Source organism: Aquarana catesbeiana, linkage group LG12 (genome assembly GCF_042186555.1).
Source record: "Aquarana catesbeiana isolate 2022-GZ linkage group LG12, ASM4218655v1, whole genome shotgun sequence".
Classification (NCBI taxonomy): Eukaryota; Metazoa; Chordata; class Amphibia; order Anura; family Ranidae; genus Aquarana; species Aquarana catesbeiana.
The window spans coordinates 54,061,170-54,084,715 of NC_133335.1; the positions used below are offsets into that span (position 1 = coordinate 54,061,170).

The 23,546-nt window shown below is 43.5% G+C and overlaps 1 protein-coding gene across 1 annotated transcript in view; it reads left to right on the top strand.

Annotated features, from left to right (window-relative positions):
* ZNF652 (zinc finger protein 652) overlaps positions 1 to 23,546 on the top strand; it is a 95,515-nt gene that overhangs the window by 27,786 nt on the left and 44,183 nt on the right. The window contains exon 2 of the mRNA XM_073607814.1: positions 823 to 1,890. Coding sequence (XP_073463915.1) covers positions 955 to 1,890 — 936 coding nt within the window. The 5' untranslated portion in view covers positions 823 to 954. The remainder of the gene's footprint in view (positions 1 to 822; positions 1,891 to 23,546) is intronic.

Below are 23,546 nucleotides of genomic sequence, written 5' to 3' on the forward strand. Positions count from 1 at the left end.
TTTTTATTTATTTTATTTGTTTTATTTATTTTTATACTTATAAATTGTGTTTAAAAAAAAAATATTTTTTTGATTTTTATTGCTGTCACAAGGAATGTAAACATCCCTTGTGACAGTAATAGGTGGTGACAGGTACTCTTTATGGAGGGATCGGGGGTCTAAAAGACCCCCCATCCCTCCTTTGCACTTCAAAGTATTCAGATCGCTGAAAACGGCGATTCTGAATACTGTGTATTTTTTTAAAACCGGCGCCATTGGCAGCCGAGTAAATGGGAAGTGACGTCATGACGTCGCTTCCTGGTTTACAATGAGAAGGCTGGAACGAAGCCGCCCACAGCTTCGTTCCAGCCCGCCCCCAGCCGCCGAAGGCAGCCGATTGGACACCGGCCTCCCGATCGCACGGGAGGCCCGGTAAGAGCGGCAAGAGGGGGGGGGATGTCCCCTCCCACTCCTCCGGTATAACAGCCGAGCGGCTTTTAGCCGCATCGGTTGTTATATTCGGATAGCCAATCGCCGGCTCTAAACAACGGTACCGGGATGATGCCTGCAGCTGCGGGCATGATCCTGGTATAACCCCGGAAAGCCGAGTACACACATCTGCGTACGGTCGGCGGGAAGGGGCTAAGTATTGCTCCTTTCCTTATTGAAGGCTGAAGATATGTATATGTTTATGTATGTATGTTGTGTAGTCACTGTTGTAGAATAATTGTTCAGTTGGTACACAGTGTGACTGTCCCTAACCTGCCAGGGTGTGCATGCTTTATTTAAAATCTAGATATTACCACTTTGTCATGTAATTTGTTTTATTTTTATTTTTTCCAGGCAAGGATCTCCTTTGACTACAAGGTATAGATTGGTCTTGCTCCCTGGAAGCCCTCAATGAAAGCACTCTAGGAAAAGTGTCTAATCAACGCCTTTCCATAAGCGTTCCATTCATTTTGTGAACATTCAATAATGTTGCGTCCCTCAAATCTTCAGCCTGACCCAATGGCTCAGGCAGCCAACTCCTGCCAAAAAATGCTAGATATTCACCCTCAAGATGTTTCCGGTATGGGCCTTGATGACCCTTTGCGAGTTGCTGTCCCACCTCCGTTTTACCATAGTACAAATCAAGAACTTGATCTGTCAAATAAGCAGTTTAAAAGAGAGTCAGGTGGACCTTTTTCGGTTATGATGGACACTAAAGTAGTCAAACCTCATCTTCTGGAACCAGAACATCAGACGTTTTTTAGGGACAGTAAGCCACCCACCGAGGTGCTGCCGGTCAAGGGTGAGCGGCAGAATTCTGGGGAATCCGAGGATGACGACGATGATGATGACGAAGAAGATGAGGATGATGTGAATTACAAGAGAGAACAGATTATTGTGGAGGTGAACCTTAACAACCAAACCTTAAATGTTTCCAAAGGAGACACAGGGGTGGGCAAGGATCCTTCTCACATGAAGACCAGCAGCGATGAGGAGGGTGACTCCGGGGATGATGACCAGGACAGCCAGGAGGATGAAGAAAACGACTCTCATACAGCAGATAACCAGTGCGGTATGGAGCATGTGAACCAGGACCAAAAAACTGAGAACACTGAGATGATGGTTAGTGATGGCTCTTCACTTACTAACCCTCAGAATGAACAAGTGAAAAGTGGAGATGCACCTAAGCGTAAGAAGAAGACTCCCAAAGAACCTAAATCCCCTGACAAGGGTAAAGTTGAGGAGAAGGAGACCCTTTCATGTGACAAATGTCCACGGGTTTTCAACACAAGGTGGTATCTGGAAAAGCACATGAACGTTACACATAGAAGAATGCAAATTTGTGACAAATGCGGCAAGAAGTTTGTCCTGGAGAGCGAGTTGTCCCTCCATCTTCAAACAGATTGTGAGAAAAACATTCAGGTGTGTATAACTTTCTCATAGTTTTATCGTTCATAAGAATGTGACACTGCCTTTCCTACATTTTATAGTTTCCTTCACACCTAATAGATCTGTGTTTTCTATTCTGTAAGTAGGTTTACCTAAAACGTTCAGTATACACACGGAAGCTCTGTAGTAGGGGTTATCAAAACTAGCCATAGTAGAAGTGGAACTGTTTGCTCATTTTAGCCAATCAGATTTCGGTCTTCATTTTTTTTTTTTCCCCAGTATGCTTTAAGACAAGGGTGCTCAACGGTGGCCCTCTGATCTGGCCCGTGCCTTTATGCTTTGGCATGGCGGGTCAGCAAGTCCAGATCGCAGTTTGCTGGCCCACCATCCTAGAGCATCAGAGTGGAGGGAGTAGGAGTCGCATAAGCCAATGCTTCCTCTATAGCGTTGGCTCCTGTCCCAGGCGAAGTGCATCCGGTATCGTGCTGGGACAGAAAGCTTTCTAATAGCCTAGCGATGGCAGCAGATGCCAAAAGACAAATAGGTCAGTTTAGTAAACATATTAGCATTTATAAAAAAGGTTATTAGGCTGCTTTCACACTGATCCGTAGGTGCAGCTAAGTGCACCTGCGGCTTTCCTGTGTGTTAGCTGCACTGAGCTATACACGTCTATTATATCCTTTGGGTTTGATGCTCTTTCAGAAAGCGCACCACAACTGCAAGTTATAATAGAAGTCTATGTCAAAGTGCAGCTAAACTGCAGGAAAGCTGCAAATGCACTGTGCTGCACTTACGGTGCAGGTAAATCGTAGCGCATCAGTGTGAAAGCAGTAAGGGCTTATTTACATTAGTGGTTTTGGGGCGGTAAAACCCCATAGTTGAGATGTGTTTTTACCACACCACCCACAACCACTTCTGTAGCGTCAGGGGTCGCAGTGGTGACCCTGTCCCAAGCTCCAGGGGACCCATGCGACCTCCCTGTCACATTCTGTTTTATACTAGGACAGGGGGGGCGGCATATACAGGACCTAATCCCCTCCATTTTCCTCCTGCAACCGCTGAAAGCCAGCTTCTCCTCCTCTCCTTCCCGCCGGCATTCAGTGGCTGCAGAAGGAAAATGTTCTGTATGCTATTCAAAAAAAAAATATTCGAAATTCTGAATCATCTCATTTTATTGTGGCCCGCGACCGGTTAACAAATCACTTAAGTGGCCCACTCTCTTAAAAAGATTGATCACCTCTGCTTTAAGATAACCCATACACTCAATAATTGGACCATCTGACCCATTCTGGGTTTAGGGCGGCCAGTCTCTCTCAATAGAAAAAATGTTTAAAAATGCCCAGCATGTGAAGAAAAGGATCAAAGGTTTTTCTTTTTTCTGCCATCCCCATTGCTGATCGTTGCTTTGTCACAGAGCTAAGCTTGCTGAAGAATTTTCAGCATCCGACACTTCCAGACATGTCATATGCCTGGTACTACTCTGCATGCTATGGAACCATCCACTGGCCCATTCTTCATTACAGGACACACAAAGAACAGTGGCCAGCAGATGTTACCACAGCGAGTAGCTGGGAATCATTCATCTGGCACACCAGGAAGTACCAGATGCAGAAGGTTTTTTAACCACCATAGCTAAGTGAAGAATAGCAGCAGGACTTCCTTTTATATTACTTTTTTTTACTTTTTTTGTAATATAACAGAGTTATCTAAAGCAATTTTCAGACCACCTTCACTTGGGTAATATGAACATTCTGGAAAATCTTGACATTTCAGTGCTTGATTGCGACATCTAAATTGAGCTGAGGATAGTGGACACATTCATCTGTGCGATTAACATAATACCAGTGGTTCTTGCCTTTTTGCAGTCCCAGACCCCTTTAAAAATCTGATGAAAGCTATAGATCACCTCCCCAGAAATATTTCATTAAACTAATCTTTAAATGCAGTGAATATATGAACTTTATTTTATGGAAATGTGATTGCCTCATACTGAAATGATATACACAAAGCTTGAATAAAGTAAACAAACCTAACAAAAAACTTCCTTTTCATGCAAAAAGGTAATGGCCGCTCATTACAAAAAGGGAATATAATGATCTTGTGCAAATTAAACACAACAATTATGAATTTGATCAAATCTACTACTAAAAAATGAGAGTTAGCACTTGCTATTGTTGGAGTGGCACTAAATAGCGGTTGTGCAGAGAACAATGATACAAATTTAAATGGTAAACATAGGCGACAGACGAGTCAAGTGACGCTTAGTGGGCGGTGCTATAAGCGGGGGGGATGTGCGTTTTCTAATTTCCTCCAATGGGAAACCATTGATTGGGACAAGGGGGGCGGGGCTGCATAGTGAATGTAAAGGTTTTTTTTTTTTATATGACCTTCATGGACCACCTGAAATCCATCCAAGAACCACTTAGGGGTCCATAGACCCCAAGTTAAGAATTCCTGACTAATGCTGCCCATACATTAAACGAAAAAAATCTGTCATTTGGACAGTTCATTTGTCCAGTCGAATCGGTTAAGATTTTTTTTGAGCCAAAAAAATTGAAGGAAAAATTTGGAAAGCTTTTTCCAAACAAACAATAAATTGAAAGATTAAAGTTGAAGTAAACTCCCATGTATGATTTTTACCTATAGGTACTGTAAATATCTCCCTAAATGTGCACCGTTTAGGAGACATTTACGGTAGATGCAGCTGGTGACATCACTGGCGCGTGGGCTCTGAAGGAACAGCATACCCATGCCGTTCCTTCAGAGACAAGTCGTAAACAGCAACTCCCGCGTGCGTGCATGGGAGTGACGTCAGTGCCGGCTTGGCCAATCGGATAGTCGAAGCCCACAAACCCAGCAAGGAAGACCATGTGGAGAGGGAAGTGGTGACAGCACGCGGCTGAAGGGCTTTGTTTTCAGGCAAGTCTGTCATAATGTGCTAGTATGCGGTGCATACTAGCACATTATGCATTAAACTGCCCGGGCCTGACTTTTTTTTTTCTTTTTATGCAGTTTACTACTGCTTTAATGTGTTTTTTTTTTTTTTATGCAGTTTACTACTGCTTTAATGTGTTTTTAGTTAAAAAGAAAACACTCTTCGTATTGCAAATGTGTGAAAAGAACTTGAACCTGGAAGATAAACATGTCAACAATAAGGAGCATAGCATAGTACACACAAGAAACATACAGCCATTAGGATAGGCAATTTTTATTTACCCGGTTTTTTGTTTTGTTTTTTTATTCTGTGAATGTTCCCTAAAAAATAATAAAATCAAGAAAAATAGAGACCAAAATAGTGCAACAATGAAAAAATTATTTATTGTTTAAAAATCGATAATTACATGATGGAACTATCGTTTGCCCTCACGACAGTGTATTTTTGTTTTTTGAAAACCCGTTTCAACGAGCGTTTGACTGCTTTATGGCGAGCATTAGACTGAATATTTTTTTTGTGGTGGTTTAGAACTGTTGGATACATTCTTGAGTCCTCTGAGGATCGGTTCACACCAGTGCCATACCAGACATTGCATGTGATTCGCACCGCATTGCTGTTCACATCACATGCGATGTCTGTGCGTTGCGAATTTCAGCCATACAAACTGTATGGCTGAATTTGCATCGCATTCAGACCAAACTCGTGCAGGACCCTTTTTTTTTTTTTTTTTTTTGGTCCGCACTAGAATCGGATCGGATGAATGTTCACGCTGCTTTTTGCAGGCTGATTGTGGGGGGTGGTGTTAACATACTCTCCGCAATCAGTTTGCATGAACAGGTTTGCGATTTAGATGTGGTGCGAATTGGCAGTGAATTCGAACCCAGTCTAATGTGAACAGAGCCTGAGACAAGGTTGTTCCATTCTTAGCCCTTTGGTGCTCCTCAGACCAATGCGCACAAGCCCACCCTAGTCAGTCGAATCAGATGATTATTACAGACTACAGTAAACAAATATTCTTTGCAAAATGAAGTGATGAGCACACTTTGGGGACATTTTGAATCCTTTAATATGATAAAGCAAATTAATCACATTTGTGAGCTAATCTTTTTCCTTTCTCCTTCTGTCTTTGGAGAGCTGCCCTGAGATCAACACTGGCCCTGCCAGATTATATTATCCCAGTCATTTGTACAGCTCTCCTGTATATCACATTACACTGAATAAAAGCGGCCCCAGCATATTTTCTAGATCTATGTAATACATAGTTCATGATTTTCTAGCAAGGATTAGCAAGAAACTCTGGGAAAATGTCACCTTTCATGTAAATGCCAGAAAATAATACAAACTCTCTCCTCTTCTTCTTTCCTATAGATGAGGAACCATATAACTTTATTTTCATTACAGGCATGCACTTATTCTTTATAGAGTCCTCTGCAATGGGACACAAAAAAATGGCTTGGGTTTAAACTTGCCTACTTCTGTCCAAAACTAAAAACTTGTTTTGAATGAATCACTTGCAATCCAGAAGATTTACCCCCTGTCATGACCAGGCACTTCGTTACTTTAACTGACATTGCTGCAAAGCTGTACCCAAATTACATTTATCAAATTTTTTTCACACAAATCGTTTTGTGTCAGGGGTGTGTGGTGGCAACCAGGTGAGGAGTACAAAGACAAGTGTGTCAAGCATGGTGGTGGGAGTGTCATGGTCTGAGGCTGCATGAGTGCTGCCAGCACTGGGGAGCTACAGTTCATTGAGGAAACCATGAATGCCAACATGTACTGTGACATACTGAAGCAGAGCATGATCCCTTCTCAGAGTCTGGGCCACACGGCAGTATTCCAACATAACGACCCCAAACACACCTCCAAGATGACCACTGCCTTGCTAAAGAAGCTGAGGGTAAAGGTGATGGACTGGCCAAGCATGTCTCCAAACCTAAACCCTATTGAGCATCTGTGGGGCATCCTCAATTGGAAGGTGGAGGAGCGCAAGGTCTCTAACATCCACCAGCTCCGTGATGTCGTCATGGAGGAGTAGAGGACTCCAGTGGCAACCTGTGAAGCTCTGGTGAACTCCACTCCCAAGAGGGTTAAGGCAGTGCTGCGACTTCTACCCGTACTGTGATAGTATAGTAAATGTGATGTATTGTTTACAATCACAGAGCTCTGTCCTGTCATTCTCTTTGCCGATCGGCGGGTGCTGGCGGTCAATCATTGGCCGGCACCTGCTGATTGGCTTGTGCTGTGACTAATCACAGCACGGCAGCCGCATGCGCGGCCCCAACCCAGGAGTGCTGGATCACTTACTAGATATGTGATCCAGCTCAGGAGAGCAGCTCTGCCGCTGTACTCCTACGTGAAGCGGTCAGCAAGCGTTTAAGATTTAAAGTGGATGTAAACCCGATTCGTGAAGTTTGAGCTGGGTACACAGATCTGCAGTGTTTTCTCATCTCTCTTCAAAGCACTTAGTCTGGTAGCTGTCTCTTGCTTTGTTGCTCTGTTATCAGCCTGATAAGTTCTCACATTTTCTCCAAGACAGGAGATAGACTTGTGTCTGGGGAGGTTGCTATAAATAGATTAGCAGTGAAATTGGCATCTAAGAGCAGAGCTATGCACATTACTTTCTGCCTTTGCCTATGAGAAAAGGAGGTGTGTGCCTTTCCTCCAATCAGCTGTCTTGGCCGTATGCTAATGATCCACACCCAGAGGTAACCAGGAAGAGAACAATTTAACATGATCTCCACTTTCTAAAGGATATATAAAGATGAAGGCAGCAGATTTACATGTAAAACTTATGTAGGGAGATTTGTTTCATCCCTGTGTATTATCTGAGGCTGTTCACTTCACTGGGTATATGGAGGGTTTTTTTTGCACTGAAACCTTTTGCCATTTGTAGTCTACTCCCAGCAAATTACACATTGTTTTCAGGAAAGATGGGGCTTTCATTTGGTAGCAGATTCTGATACATATACTGTAGTATTTTCCTAGGTTGCTTTTGGGAATAAACAGTAAAAAATTAAAAACGTGTTCCTGTAATTTGTGCTAACGCAATGTTTATGTAATTTGCTTCAAAGTATAATCAACAAAGTCTGCTAATTGCAACAGTGTATTAGTGCTACTTTGTTAAACATGTACATTTTTACTTTTAGTAAAGCTTTATTCCCCTTTCCATGCTGTGTTGCTTGGCACGCCGGGGAAAAAAGGTTTGTGTAAATTGTTAGCGTGACAATAAAATAAGATTACATTGAGTTGAAGAGGGCACTAATTAGCACTGCAGCCACTTTATCCCAGCTTTGCAGCCGCTTTTTTTTACACCACTTTTTCTTCATAGGCCCTTTGTTTGTGGTCTTCGCTGACTAGATTCAGACCCCCTATGTAACTCTGCAGCAACAGATCACTTGTAAGGGTTTTTACACACAGGTATCCCTAAGTAGAGGTTACAGATCTGAAAACGGCACTATTTATCCTGTGGACCTATGCACACAGGTTCATTTTGTTCCACAGAGTGTACCTGCTTAAAGAGGAGCTGCATCTTAAAAAAAATTATTAAAAGCCAGCAGCTACAAATACTGCAGCTGCTGACTTTTAATAAATGGACACTTGCCTGTCCCAGGGTCCAGCGATGTCGGCAGCCGAAGCCGATCAATCGCTCGGCTCTCGCCATCCTCAGTCAGGGAATCGGGAAGCGCTGCTGCTTCACTGCCCGGTTCCCTACTGCACATGCGCAAGTCGCGCTGCGCCTCTGCACTGGTCCCCGTTTTCTGCTGGGAACTGTGTGTTTCCCAGAACACAACGGGGGGGGGGGGAGCGCATCTGCGGATATTCTGCGGCTCTCTAAGCCCGGAAGTGGCTGCAGATACCTGTATTAGACAGGTATCTGCACCCCCCTCCCCCCTGAAAGGTGCCAATTGTGGCACCAGAGAAGGGGAGGAATCCGATGAGCAGAGGTTCCACTTTAGGGTGGAACTCCGCTTTAACCAAAACTCTGCATCGGAGGTCTTGTATAGGAAACATTTTAAACCGTACTGGGACAAATGGCCCTCTGTTCTGTGCTGTTCTAAAACAGCCCCTGGGACATTTTTCATATTTAACATCAACGACCAAAATATAATGCACAGTGATAGTGCATATCATACTCAGCGCTCCAAGACAGGGTGCAGGAGCTAGCGAAGTGAATAACTAACACTTTATTAAATAAACACACTAAGGCTTAATCTACACGGGACATTTTTACAACCTCTCCTGAATGATTTAACTTGACCAGATAGTAACCCACGTTTAAAACGTCCGTTTTGCCTTGTTTACATGCTGCGTTTAGCCGCATTTGCATTTAGAAGCTTTTTTTTTTCAAAATAGCCAAAATGAAAAACGCCTGTAAACGAAACGCAGCTAAATGCGAGTTACCGCGTTTAGAAGCGTTTGGCGCTTGAAATGCCTCTAAACTCAGCGTCTGAACTCATTTTTTTGCTTTCCCAAAAAAGGCCACTAAACTCATCTGGCTAAAAACAACATTAAACAAACCTGTGTACATGTACACATAAGATAACATTGGATGACTTCAGGGGCAGCTGAAAAAAGCAGCCAACTGCCTCTGAACGTCTGTTTACCAGCAGCCGTGTACCTGAGGCCTAAGGCTTTATGTACACTGCTGCTGGTTAATGGGCGTTTTTTTTTTTTTTTTTTTTCAGCTGCCCCTGAACTCTCCTCTGTTATCTTATCAGTACATGTACACAGGGTCATTTTTATAGTCCTTTCTAGGCAGTTGAGTTTAGAAGAATTTTTTGGAAAGCAAAAAAATGTGTTTAGGACGGATGTTCAGAGGCATTTGAAATGTGAGAAGCTAAGGTCCAACTTAGATCACCGCGAGTGATGAAATGCACGGTACAGTCAGGGATCCTGTATATAAAAGGGAAATGAGCAGCGCAAATCTAAAAATCCTGCAACCAATAATAAATGGCTTGCAATTACACATGTGAAACAAATCAATGAACCCTGTGAATATTATGCTATTGCTAGCAATATTCTCCTAACGTAACAATGTGTATATCCTCTGTATAAACAAGTGACATGTCAACACAATATTGTGTGAAAACATACACTTTTGTGCAAACGAATATTTTAAACATGAATCAGGCGCTTACAGCTAAGAAAAAAAATCTTATATATAGAAAAAATGTATGTATGTGTGTATATGTATGTATGTGTGTGTGTGTGTGTGTATATATATATATATATATATATATATATATATATATATATATATATATATATATATATATATATATATATATATATAAAATATTTTATTGTTTCTCAATCTCAAATAAATATAATTCATAAATAAAGTTCATATTCCAAATTTCAATCAAAAATATGATCCAAAAGTTCATATTTCTAATTCCAGAATGAATTTAAAGGCAAAATCGTAATCCAACACTTCATGCAATTATACACCCGATGTGCTCCTTCACCATACAGTGCCTTGCAATAGTATTCACCCCATTGGCATTTTTCGTGTTATGTTACCTCACAACCTGGAATTAACATGGATTGTTTGAGGATTTGCATCATTTTATTTACAGAACATGCCCACAACTTTGAAGATGTGTTTTTTTTTTTTTTATTGTGAAGCAAACAACAAATAGGACAAAATAACAGAAAAAATCAATGTGCATAACTATTCACCCCCCTTAACGTCAATACTTTGTAGAGCCACCGTTTGCAGCTCTCACAGCTCCAAGTCGCTTTGGATAAGTCTCTATGAGTTTGCCACATCTTACTACTGGGATTTTTGCCCATTCCTCCTTGCAAAACTCCAGCTCCTTCAAGTTGGATGGTTTGAGCTTGTGAACAGCAGTCTTTAAGTCTGACCACAGATTTTCTATTGGATTGAGGTCTGGGCTTTGACTAGGCCATTCCAACACATTTACATGTTTCCCCTTAAACCACTCAAGTGTTGCTTTAGCAGTGTGTTTGGGGCCATTGTCCTGCTGGAAGGTGAACCTCCGTCCTAGCCTCAAATCACACACAGAGTGGTACAGGTTTTGCTCAAGAATATCCCTGTGTTTAGCACCATCCATCTTTCCCTCAACTCTGACCAGTTTCCCAGTCCTGACTGCTGAAAAACATCCCCACAGGATGATGCTGCCACCACCATGTTTCACTGTTGGGATGGTGTTCTTTATGTGATGTGTTGGGTTTGCGCCAGACATGGTGTTTTCTTCGATGGCCAAAAAGTTCAATTTTAGTCTCATCAGACCAGAGCACCTTCCTCCATACTTTTTGGGAGTCTCCCACATGCCTTTTCGCAAACTCAAAACGTGCCAATTTGTTTTTTTTGCTAAAAGTAATGTCTTTCTTCTGGCCACTCTGCCATAAAGCCCAACTGTATGGAGCGTACGGCTTATTGTCGTCCTATGTACAGATACTCCAGTCTCTGCTGTGGAACTCTGCAGCTCCTTCAGGGTTACCTTAGGTCTCTGTGCTGCCTCTCTGATTAATGTCCTCCTTGCCCGGTCCCTGAGTTTTGGTGTACGGCCGTCTCCTGGCAGGTTTGCTGTTGTGCCTTGTTCTTTCCATTTGGTTATGATAGATTTGATGGTGCTCCTAGGGATCATCAAAGATTTGGATATTTTTTATAACCTAACCCTGACTTGTACTTCTCAACAACATTGTGCCTTACTTGTTTGGAGAGTTCCTTGGTCTTCATGGCAGTGTTTGGTTAGTGGTGCCTCTTGCTTAGGTGTTGCAGCTTCTGGGGCCTTTGAAAAAGGTGTGTATATGTAATGACAGATCATGTGACACTTAGATTGCACACAGGTGGACATCATTTCACTAATTATGTGACTTCTGAAGGTAATTGGTTGCACCAGAGCTTTTTTTGGGCTTCATAACAAAGGGGTGAATACATATGCACATGCCAATTATCCGTTTTTTTTTATTTCTGAAAAATAGTCTTATGTATTTTTTAAAATTTTACTTCAACTTAGACTATTGTGTTCTGATCCGTCACATATAATTCAGATTAAAAAAACCTTGAACTAAAGGCTGTAATGTAACAAAATAGGTAAAAAGCAAAGGGGGGTGAATACTTTTGCAAGGCACTGTAACTCCTAAAGTCACCAGAAATTGTAGCTGCTCAGATTATAAACCTGCTGTCTTTGACGTGTCCTCTTGTCAGTTTCTCTCCCGAATGGATGGAAGGATTTTTAGGAGGAAAAAAGATCTCCATAGCTTAATACTGTTAAAATAATGCTTGTTTATTAAAACTTTTTAAATGCCTGAATGGCCAGCGGTGTCTACGGCCATATCCCGTGCAACACAGAGGGACCAAAGAACATCACTTGGATGGGTGGACTACATGTGTTTCAGGGGCTCTGCACACTTTGTCAAGCCCTTGAAACTTGTTGCAGTCTGCCCATTTGAGTGTAGTTGCACATTATACAGTTTTAGATCCCACCGGCCATCCGTCCATTTGGCAGGTCTATGGTGAGCGCATAGCACAGCAGCTGCCTGATCAGGCATACAGTATCTTTGCCTCCACAGATCCTTCCTTCACTCGCTGTAACCCAAGTGTGACCTTAGCTTCTCAAATATAAGTGTGTTTATTTAATGAAAAGTTGCTTTTCCACTTCACCAACTCCTGTACCCTTCTGATGTTTGTTTTCGTATTTACTGAACTAAAAAAATGGAATAACTTTCTTAGTCCAGAACATACTATACATGCCGAAAGTTACACATTCCTCTTAACAATACTACTCCTAAATGGTATTATAGGAAAATTTTGCCAACAGGTGGTACTTTTCTGATATACGTGGCAACCAGTGGGAATACTTTCTTCTTCTCATCTATTGAGGCACGTAGGAATTCAGATAGAAGTGGTTTAAACTGCTGCTTACAGGAGATTTGGACAAACATTAAAATTTGTACGCCAGCCCTGTATAACACCACTTACTACCCATAATACCTGGGGGTTTTCCATAGCCGGGGTTTTAGCCTGAGTCCCCCACAACAAATGGTTCCCTCTTCATCAGGACACCCTCTCTGTGAGTCCTCTTCTTGAGCTGGACATCTCCTAGGTGTTGCACTGACTACACCTATAGGAATGGGAGTGGGAGTCCTCCCTGCAATAGGACTAATAGGCTGGTCCCTATGTTGGATGATGCAATGAGTATTTTCTCTTGGCTGAATGGTCTTCGCTAAAGACACTGTATTCTCATCCAGGTCTCTATCCAGTAGTCTCTGCACTGAAGGTAGAGGTTTGCACACCTAGGTGTGCCTCCTCTCCTGTGTGGTTGGCAGAAATCTTTGCTGAAATGCTTTGTGCCCCTCTCCCCACATTGTCATCATGTGGAAAACGCCAAAGGTACCCCCTGCTTAAAGATACAGTATGTCTGGAGGCCTTCGTGGGATCTGCTTGTTTGGGTATAGGTACTCATGTGGATAATCCACAGCCCCTGGAGGAAAATTCTTCAGATGCATTTTCTTGTTCAGCCCTTCATCAGGTAATGCTCCTTCTACGTTTCCTGTACTCACTACATGGCCTTGGACTCTTCGCTGGACCGGGGTGGGTCAAAGGGTCCTATAATCATGTTTTGTGGTTAGGGTTAGGCATGTCCTGTGGAGTACCTTTGTCAGACCCCAGAGAGACTTTTGGGTTCTAGAGTGCATTTTTTTGTACATCTTCATTTCCTTCTGGTGGCCCCTTTTTCACAAGTCCAGGATTGAGTTATATTTTTCCATTCCTGCCTACCCTTGTAGGAATGCCTTTTAAGCACTCTACCTCCTAGCTTACTTCATGGAAAGGCACCCTGAGGTCTCAGCTGATCTCATGGGTCACTTCACAACCCTTATGAGCTCTTGCACTGTTTGAATCTATAATCCCTGGATATCTTGTCTAGCAAGATTGGTTGTTTGGCTGGGCAATAACCATCTTATGGTGTTCTTTCCTGAGGTTTACTAATGCAAGGTTTGGTCTTTCCTTGTGGACTTGGTTTTGCCGATGCTCCCTCAGGTGACCTGTTCTCCTGGGGGCTTCCCCCAGTGTTTTTGTTAGCCTGTTGACCACATGTGTGTTGTGGTCTGTTCTTCCTTATCAGGAAATTATGTTGTTTCACCAGTTTTGGTGGGTTTTTGGTTTCACAGGCTCATTCTGGTTCAAGCTCAGTATTTGGGTTGAGCTTTATGGCTCTGATCTCTATTCTAACTTTGAGCATCAGGTTGATCCTTTGTGGTCTCCTCTTAGGAAGCATCCTTTGTCTTTCAGGGGACTTCACCTCATCTGGTTCAGTTTCGGACTTGGTTCTTCAGGTGGTTCTGAGTTGCAGACAGTCCCCGGTCAGTCCCCGACAGTCCCACGGTCACTACTTGTGAGCCTGTTGCCACCCCCTCAGTTTTTACTGCTTTTGGATGTTCCAGCTGTATCTGAATTCCTGAGTCCCTCAATGGATGAGACAGAAAATAGGATTTTTTTTTTTTTTTTTTTTTTTATTCCAAAAATCCTTTTCCTGGAATCCTGTGAAGGGACACCGGTCACTCCCAGGTGTTCTTTGCTCTTACCTTTGGTACTGCTTTTCCGCAAAATCGGGGCATGCCAGGTAAAGGATAATTTTTATTGGGGGGGCTGGCTTACAGTTTTCTGTTTTGCCATTTTCAAACCTCCTACGTGTCAGTATAACCTGATTTGTATATGAATTTTTATTTTTAAATCTGAACTGCAGAAACGACAGATGTAAGCTAATTGTTTGCCATGGGCAACCGAAAACATTTTATAGCGTACATATCCGTCCCAAAGCTTTGTGAGTCTGTGTTCCCATATCTGCATTTTACTGTAGTGCATAAACAATTGTGCTTAGTTGTTTGCTGTGGTTTCTACAAAAACCTACTATCCACAGGGATCAGTAAATAACATGGGGGAAGCACAGCACACTGAAACTGTTCTGCATGAATGCAGAGAGCCGCTGCTTTGTTCAAGGAAACAACAAACCTCTCCATTTCTTCCCACTTTGCTGTGGTGTTTTTGTTTGAAGTTCAAAAAATAAAGCTGCCTCTCCCCTTTTTTTTTATATATATATATTTTATTGTGGTCATTATGAAGATAGCATGTGTAAAATGTCCTTCCTCCAAGCAGGGTTCTTGTCGTCTGAACCCAAAGAGTGGAAGTGGCCTGATGACTCTATTGTTGTTGACCAAACCAATTTAATTTGTCTCTGACATGCATTTTGTATCTTCCTAATTTTTTCAGCCCAGAAGGCTGGGAAGTAAAATACTGCAGCTAATCTCAGTGTTTACTTTAGATGCATGAAATTAATAACTCTAAGCCAGTGGTTCTCAACCTTCTTAGTGCCGTGACCCCTTGATAAAATTTCCCAAGTTGTGGGGACCCCTAACAGTAAAATTATTTTTGCTGGTCGCGTTTGCTGGCACAGTGGCAACAATTGATGGGCACAGTGGCTGCACAGTGGGACGTTTGCTGGCACAGTGGCTGCGTTTGGCACAGTGGTAACAATTAAAGGGCACAGTGGCTGCGTTTGATGGCACAGGTGGCAACGTTTGCTGGCACCATGGCGACAATTTATGGGCACAGTGGCTGCGTTTGGCACAGTGGCAACAATTAAAGGGGTCAGTGGCTGCATTTGATGGCACAGTAGCTGCGTTTGATGGCACAGTGGCAACGTTTGCTGGCACAGTGGCAACGTATGCTGGCACAGTGGCGACAATTGATGGGCACAGTGGCTGCCCTTGGCACAGTGGCAACAATTAAAGGGCACAGTGGCTGCGTTTGATGGCACAGTGGCGGCATTTGCTGGCACAGTGGCGACAATTGTTGGGCACAGTGGCTGTGTTTGATGGCACAGTGGCGACAATTGATGGGCACAGTGGCGACGTTTGCTGGCACAGTGGCGACAATTAATGGGCACAGTGGCTGCGTTTGGCACAGTGGCAACAATTAAAGGGCACAGTTCCTGCGTTTGATGGCACAGTGGAAGCGTTTGCTGGCACAGTGGCGACAATTGATGGGCACAGTGGCTGCATTTGCTGGCACAGTGGCGGCGTTTGCTGGCACAGTGGCGACAATTGATGGGCACAATGGCTGCATTTGATGGCACAGTGGCGGCGTTTGCTGGCACAGTGGCGACAATTGATGGGCACAGTGGCTGCATTTGATGGCACAGTTGCAGCGTTTTAATGGGGGTTTTTTTCTGATTGTTTCAGTTTGTTTGCGCCCCCACCACTGATTTATATATAAACGTTGCGGTTGATTCCTCAAAAGTGGTTATTCCGTGCCAGTGCTAGATACACAAAGTGTATAGCTTCCAAACATGTATCTAGCACTGGCACGGAATAACTACTTTTGAGGAACCAACTGGGACGTGTATATATATATATATATATATATATATATACTACGTATATATATATATATAAGAACACCTGTGACTTCTGGTAAGTCAGACACACAGGAAAAGCTGACAAGACAACATTTTTTTTATTATGGAGATATATATATATATATATCTCCATAATAAAAAAAATGTTGTCTTGTCAGCTTTTCCTGTGTGTCTGACTTACCAGAAGTCACAGGTGTTCTTCTTCTTCAGCAAGTTTCGTTGCCTCCCTCTTGGTACACTCGTCCGCAGCAAGCGGATTTCGGTGGGTGTACAAAGATGTCCGCTTGCCGACTTCTAAGTCTAAGCCTTACTGCGGACGAGAGTACCAAGATGGCGGCGACGGAACGTCACTTCCGTGTAGTCCCTCCTCTCCAGGAAGTGACATCTCGCTGGCCGAGACGGACGGACTCAGGCAGTAACTTCGGGTCTGTCTCGGCCAGCATTCGCGACCCCCTGGAGAATGGGCAATCGACCCCCCAGGGGGTCGCGACCCCCAGGTTGAGAACCGCTGCTCTAAGCATACATAATAAGTAGGTTGCAGCACCTCAGCAGATAATAAGAATCAGCACAACAAGTTTGTATAGTAAAATGAATAAGAAAGTAAATTTATATTTTTACCTGAACCACTTGCCCACTGGGCATTTAACCCCCCTTCCTGCCCAGGCCAATTTTCAGCTTTCAGCGCTGTCAATCTTTGAATGACAGTTGCGCGGTCATGCAATACTGTACCCATATTACATTTTTAGCTTTCTTTTCACACAAATAGAGCTTTCTTTTGGTGCTACTTAATCACTACTGGAGTTTTTATTTGTTGCTAAACAAACAAAAAAAGTCAGAAAATTTTGAAACTTTTTAAATAAAATTTTGCAAACAGGTAATTTTTCTCCTTCATTGATGTGCACTCATGAGGCTTCACTGATATGCACTGGTGGGCACTGCTTAACAGCAGTGGGTCTGGAGTTTGCAGGACTGATGTCCCGTTCACTCCAGATGGTAATCTGCTGTCAGCATGAGGAAAAAAAAGCCAATTACTGGCTCTGTTTACATCACGTGATCAGCTGTCATTGTCTGACAGCTGATCACGTGGTAAGGGGCCGGGATCAGGTCTGTGATCAGCCTAATCTCATTGACTGGCTGATCACAAAGCGAGCCACGCTCACCCCGCTGGGGGCCTGCTGGCAGCTCATGCTCGGGAGGGCATACATGGACGTCCTCCCGGCAATTTAGGCCTGCTCTGTAGCCGTCTGTTGGCTATAGCAGGGGCGTGAAGAGTTTAACCACTTGACCACTGGGCACTTAAACCCCCTTCCTAACCAGACCAATTTTCAGCTTTCGGTGCTCTCACACTTTGAATGACAATTACTCAGGCATGCAACATTGTACCCAAATTAAATTTTTGACCTTTTTTTCACACAAATAGAGATTTCTTTTGGTGGTATTTAATCACCGCTGGGTTTTTTATTTTTTGCGCTATAAATCAAAAAAGACTGAAAATTCAATAAAAAAAATTCTTTATTTCAGTTAAAATTTATTGGCAGAGTGTTGGCAATTATTTACATTGAGCAGCGCTGTGGGCACTAAACATCCAGCCCACAGCGCTGCTGCAATCTCTCCCCCTCTCCCCTCGCACCGTACCGATCGGTACACAGAGGGGAGGGAGGAACCGGCTTTATGACATAACGCCGGTTTGTTTACAAGTGATCGCTCCGTCAGTTGACGGAACGATCACGTGGTAAACGACCGCGATCAGCGGCTATTTACTGTGACCTGTCATCCGAACCCGGCGGTCAAGGATGTTCCCGGGTGCGCGTGGGGGCAACATTCTGGAATGACGTCCCACGGACGTCCACCCAGAACTAGCCGACCGCGCTGTAGCCGCCTGTCGGCTATGGCCCGGTCGGCAAGTGGTTAAAGTGGTTGTAAACCTCGGACATGAAATATGAACAAAGTATGTCCCACTGTAGTGTGTACTTGTGTCAGTCCAGAGCACCCAGTGTCATTTCTGTCTGCTGCCTTGTTCCTCTATCAGCATGAGTCACTTCTGATGAGGGACCATCAAGAGAAAAATGGTGACGGGAGGGACCTCCAGCTAATTGAAGGCCACAGCTCTCTTCCTGTGTGCTGTGTGAAGAGGGGTGTGTCACTTCCCTCCAATCAGCTCCCACTGAGCTCTGCGGAATGTAACTTCAAATCTGCGCCCTCAGCTTTCTGAAAGGTCATGCAAGCTGTATAAATTCTGGACTTTCAATGGCAGAAGAGTAGACAGGCAGATAAACAGGTACAACTTATGTAGGAGGTTTTGTTTAATCACCATATATCACCTGAGGCCAGTCACTTCACTGGGTATATAGGAGGGTTTACAACCACTTTAACTGACAGCACCTCCTTGCTGTCTTGTACTTGGCTGCAACAGCTGGGATGGCTAATTACAGTTCAGTTTCCTTTAGATCCTTCAATTATGTAGTACAAGGGCCTGCCTGATTGCATACGAAGTATTTATGTTTGATCTCCTATTATATGGTTTTGGTTAATCTAAAGGAAAATTGTAGAGAAAATTGTTCAATGTATGGCCAGCTTTAATAGAGCCCAGCTTGCTTTGATGTCACTCCTATGCCATGAATAATTTCTTCTGAAGAATTTTGGAGTTGCCGGCTCTTTCTATTAACTTTGTAGCAGATGTATATCGTAAAGTAACCCATCAGACTTTGATGATTTTCAAGTTTTTTTTATTTTGTTTTTTTTTTTTTTTTTAAGAGAAGCAGTCAGGAATGGGCAAATCAGTCTCTTCACTTTTGCATTGCTATAATGTACCTTGCCTTACCTGTCAGCCACTCCTGTGTCCTGTTAAAGTTGAACACCAAACAGCTAAACACTCATATGCAATACATGGAAGCTGATTTACCTGCCAATAGATTTGGATATCTGCCCATTCAGTCCTGAGATTTAGACAGATCTGCCAGACAGCCAAATCCTGTCTGGCAAGGATAGAGACCTGATTTTTCTTTAATAAAACACGTCTTGTACTTCCTCCAGCCTGTGATTGGACAGTGAAAGGAGAAGCAGGAGACTGCTGAGCTCATTGCTCTGTCAATCCGCTCTATCCACCTATCAGCATGTCTATAGTTGGCAGATGAGCACTGCAGGACAACTGACTGGCTTCTTTTGCAGCTTCTCCTCTGAGTCCTGCTGATCTGATTGGGGAATGCAGGAGACTGATATCAAGTCAAATCCAGGTACTTATAGCTTGCCATTAAACGCAAATTAATTTTTGATGTAATTATACAGAATTGCATTAATTTGTGTATTTTATATCCTCCTGTAGCTTGCCCACCTGGCAAATTCCAGGACTTCTCTCCTACATGTAAAAATCATAATATTTTTGCTAGAAAATCACTCCTAACCCCCAAACATTTGATATATATATATATTTTTTTTTTTTTAGCAGAGACCCTAGGGAATAAAATGGTGGTCATTGCTACTTCTTTTGTCACATGGTATTTGCGCAATAGTTTTTCAAACATGAATTTTTTGGGGAGAAAAAAACAAAACGGTAAAGTTAGCCCAATTTTTTTGTATAATGTGACAGATGATACGCCGAGTAAATAGATACCTCACATGTCACGCTTTAAAATTACGCACGCTCGTGGTATGGCGCCAAACTTCAGTACTTAAAAATCTCCATAGGCGACGCTTTAAATTTTTTTTTTTTTTTTACAGGTTACATGTTTAGAGTTAGAGAATTATTGCTCTCGACCGTTTGCGGTGATACCTCACGTATGGTTTAAACATTGTTTAGATATGCGGACGCGACCTACGTATGCTTTTGCTTCTGCCTGTGAGCTCGCGGTAACGGGGGCCCTTTAGGTTTTTTTTTTATTATTTATTTACATTTTTTTTATTATTACACTTTTTTTTTCCCCCTTTTAAAAAATTATTTGTTCCTATTACAAGGAATGTAAACATCCTTTTGTAATAGGAATAGTGCGTGACAGGTCCGATTAATGGAGAGATGTGGGGTCTATAAGACCCCACATCTCTCCTCTAGGCAGGAAAGGCTGAGATCCAAAAAAAAAAATTCACGATCCCAGCTTTTCCTGCCGAATCCCCCTGCTTTGTTTACTTCCGCCGGCCCGGATGTGACGTCACGTCATAACGTTGTGCCCGGGCCTCAGAGTCATAGAGATTGCCGGGGACCATCTGTCCCTCGGAAATCCTCTATGGATAACTTCCGAGGGCGGTGGATTCCTTCTCCGGTTTGCCCATTGTACGGGTGACCCAAGAGAAGAATGGGAGGGAGGGGGCGAGCCACTATGATTGTAATTACAGCGAAGGGAATCACTGGTGGAAAAGATTGATGTCTGAATGATGCCTGTAGCTGCAGGCATCATTCAGGTATCACCACTGAAAGCCCAGGACGTCATGATCGGCAAGTGGTTAAAGTGGCTGTAAACCCACTTTATCATTTTCCTGCAATCCCCTGTTAGATAATGCTATGTCTCCACTGGATGTGCTTTATTTAAAAAAATGCCCCTGTATACCTTATTTCACAGTGGCGCTCATGTGACCGCCTGCTGTTTCCTCTTCCGATCTAACAGCTACAGTGGGAAGTGACAAAAAAAACCCCCGCTGATGTCAGTTGGGACAAGGAGAGAGGAAAATCGGGTATACACAGGCATTTCTTTTTTAAATAAAGCACAAACGCTGGAGACATTGCATTATCTAACACAAGGATTGCCGGAAAAGGATAAAGTTATGATAGCAGCAGGAGGGGAGGGGTGGGCACTGTCATGAGCTGACAGGCAGGGAGGGGCGGGGGGGAGCAGACAGAGAAGAGAGCAGATGACGGAGGCACGTAAACTGACCACGGTGTCAGGGCTCAGCAGCCGTGATAAACCATGGTCAGTTTATAGGGGGGGTGGGGAGGAGGCAGAACCAGGCGGGATCAGCCAGTTATTTCAGGCGATACAGGGGGACAAATGACACAGCAAAAGCACTGTGCTGTTATTCATACTTTAAAGTGGAGGTCCGCCAAAATATTTTTTTTTTTTAAAAAGTCAGCAGCTACAAATACTGCAGCTGCTGACTTTTAAAATATGGGCACTTACCTGTCCAGGGCGCCCGCGATATTGGCACCCGAAGCCGATCTGTCGCTTGGGTGCTGCCGCCATCTTCGGTAAGGAAATCAGGAAGTGAAGCTTTGCGGCTTCACTTCCCGTTTCCCTACTGCGCATGCGCAAGTTGTGCTGCACAATCCGGATGGTCCCTGCTGTCTCTGAGACCCTTGTGTTTCCCAGCAGCCGGGGGGGGGGGGGGGGTGGTCGGGCGGGAAGAGGCGTAGTTTCTTTTTTTTTTTTTATTGCTTAGTGAAGCAAGCGCTTTAAGTTTCATAATTTACTTAAAAAAAATACTATAAAGCATTGTACTCGGTGGTGGGTTGAAGGCTTCCTTGGAGGTTGTTTTCTCTCCAGCCTGAACCCTGTGCTGAAGGCAGACTGTTTTGTGGAAGGAGGTTAAAATGTCAAGTAACATCCTTCAGCTTTCTTTGTTGTAATTCCGACAACAGATTTGTCGTCATAGTAGATTATAATAGTAGTATCTATTAAGCCTTGAACTAAGGCAGGAGATGAGACCGCCTGTCAGCCTGACATTTTTGCTAACTGAGAAAACAAATAGCAGAGTTATGACTACCCCTTTTAACTCTACAGTTTAAGAAATTTAGATTTATACAATTTAAGTTGATTTATAGCTTCTTATAACTTTTTTTTTGCAGACTGGATTGCTTTTTTTTTTTTTTTTTTTTTTTTTTTTGCTTATTTACCACTTAATAAATGGCCACACTTACTAATTAGTCTTTGGCTTGGGTTGCTTTATGTTAAAAGCTCTATTTACACCATTGTGCAGGTTTTGCGCATGCTTGTTACGCCACACGTTACTTCATAGGGATGCACCGATATTTCGGCCGCTGAAACATATCGGCCGAAAATGGCCTTTTCGGCAATTTGCCAAAAGAGGATTCTTGCTGATAATGGTGCCCCTGCCGCCCAGTACAGGGGTGTCGTTCTGGAGCGCCCTCGTCCAGTCCTCTCCTCTCTTTTCTCTCCTCCCTTCCCTCCCTCCTCGACGAGGCGGCTGAAAGGCAGAAAGCAAAACGGTGCTCTATGGAGGAAAGCTGTCAGCATACCGCTATAAGGAGCGGCTTGTCGGTATGATCAGCGGGAGGAGCATTATCAGTGTGCAGTGCCGTGGGGGTTAAGAGTGCAGGACTTGTTGTTTGACATGCTGTTAGAAACAGTGAGCGCGCTCGGTGAAGCTTACGGTAATGTGAGCTCACTGTTTCTAACAGCATGTCAAACAACAAGTCTTGCACTCTTAACCCCCGTGGCGCTGCACACTGATAATGCTCCTCCCACTGATCATACCGACAAGCCGCTCCTAAACACAGTGTGCTGACCGCTTTCTTCCATAGATAGAGCACTGTTCTTGGCTTTGCCTTGCTAACACTGCCCTGTCCTGATCCTGTCTGACATACTAAGGCAGGCTGCAAATGATGGGCAGTGGTAGGCTGCTGGGCACTGGCAGGCTGGATTTGATGGACACTGGTGAGGCTGCATTGATCTCCTGTACCACGTGTGCAGTCTCTGACCATCTCCTGTACCACGTGTGCAGTCTCTGACCATCTCCTGTACCACGTGTGCAGTCTCTGACCATCTCCTGTACCACGTGTGCAGTCTCTGACCATCTCCTGTACCACGTGTGCAGTCTCTGACCATCTCCTGTACCACGTGTGCAGTCTCTGACCATCTCCTGTACCACGTGTGCAGTCTCTGACCATCTCCTGTACCACGTGTGCAGTCTCTGACCATCTCCTGTACCACGTGTGCAGTCTCTGACCATCTCCTGTACCACGTGTGCAGTCTCTGACCATCTCCTGTACCACGTGTGCAGTCTCTGACCATCTCCTGTACCACGTGTGCAGTCTCTGACCATCTCCTGTACCACGTGTGCAGTCTCTGACCATCTGCTGTACCACGTCTGCAGTCTCTGACCATCTCCTGTATCATATCTGCTAGAGGTGCACCGCATGGAAATTTTGCTAATAATATTAGCAATGTTATATAATCATGTATACGTTTTTTTTTTAAATATAAAAAAAAATTTTACAAAAATATATGTTTTAAAAACAGTCATTTTCGGTTTCGGACATTTTTTCGACATTGGTTTCTGTTTTCGGCCTAGTGTATTTTTCATTTTCGGTATCGGTTTTGGCACCAAAAAAAACATTTGGTGCACCCCTATTACTTTATATTGTGTTTAGGCAGCCATTTATTTAAATAAGCTGCCTAATACACCAGAAAGGCACCATG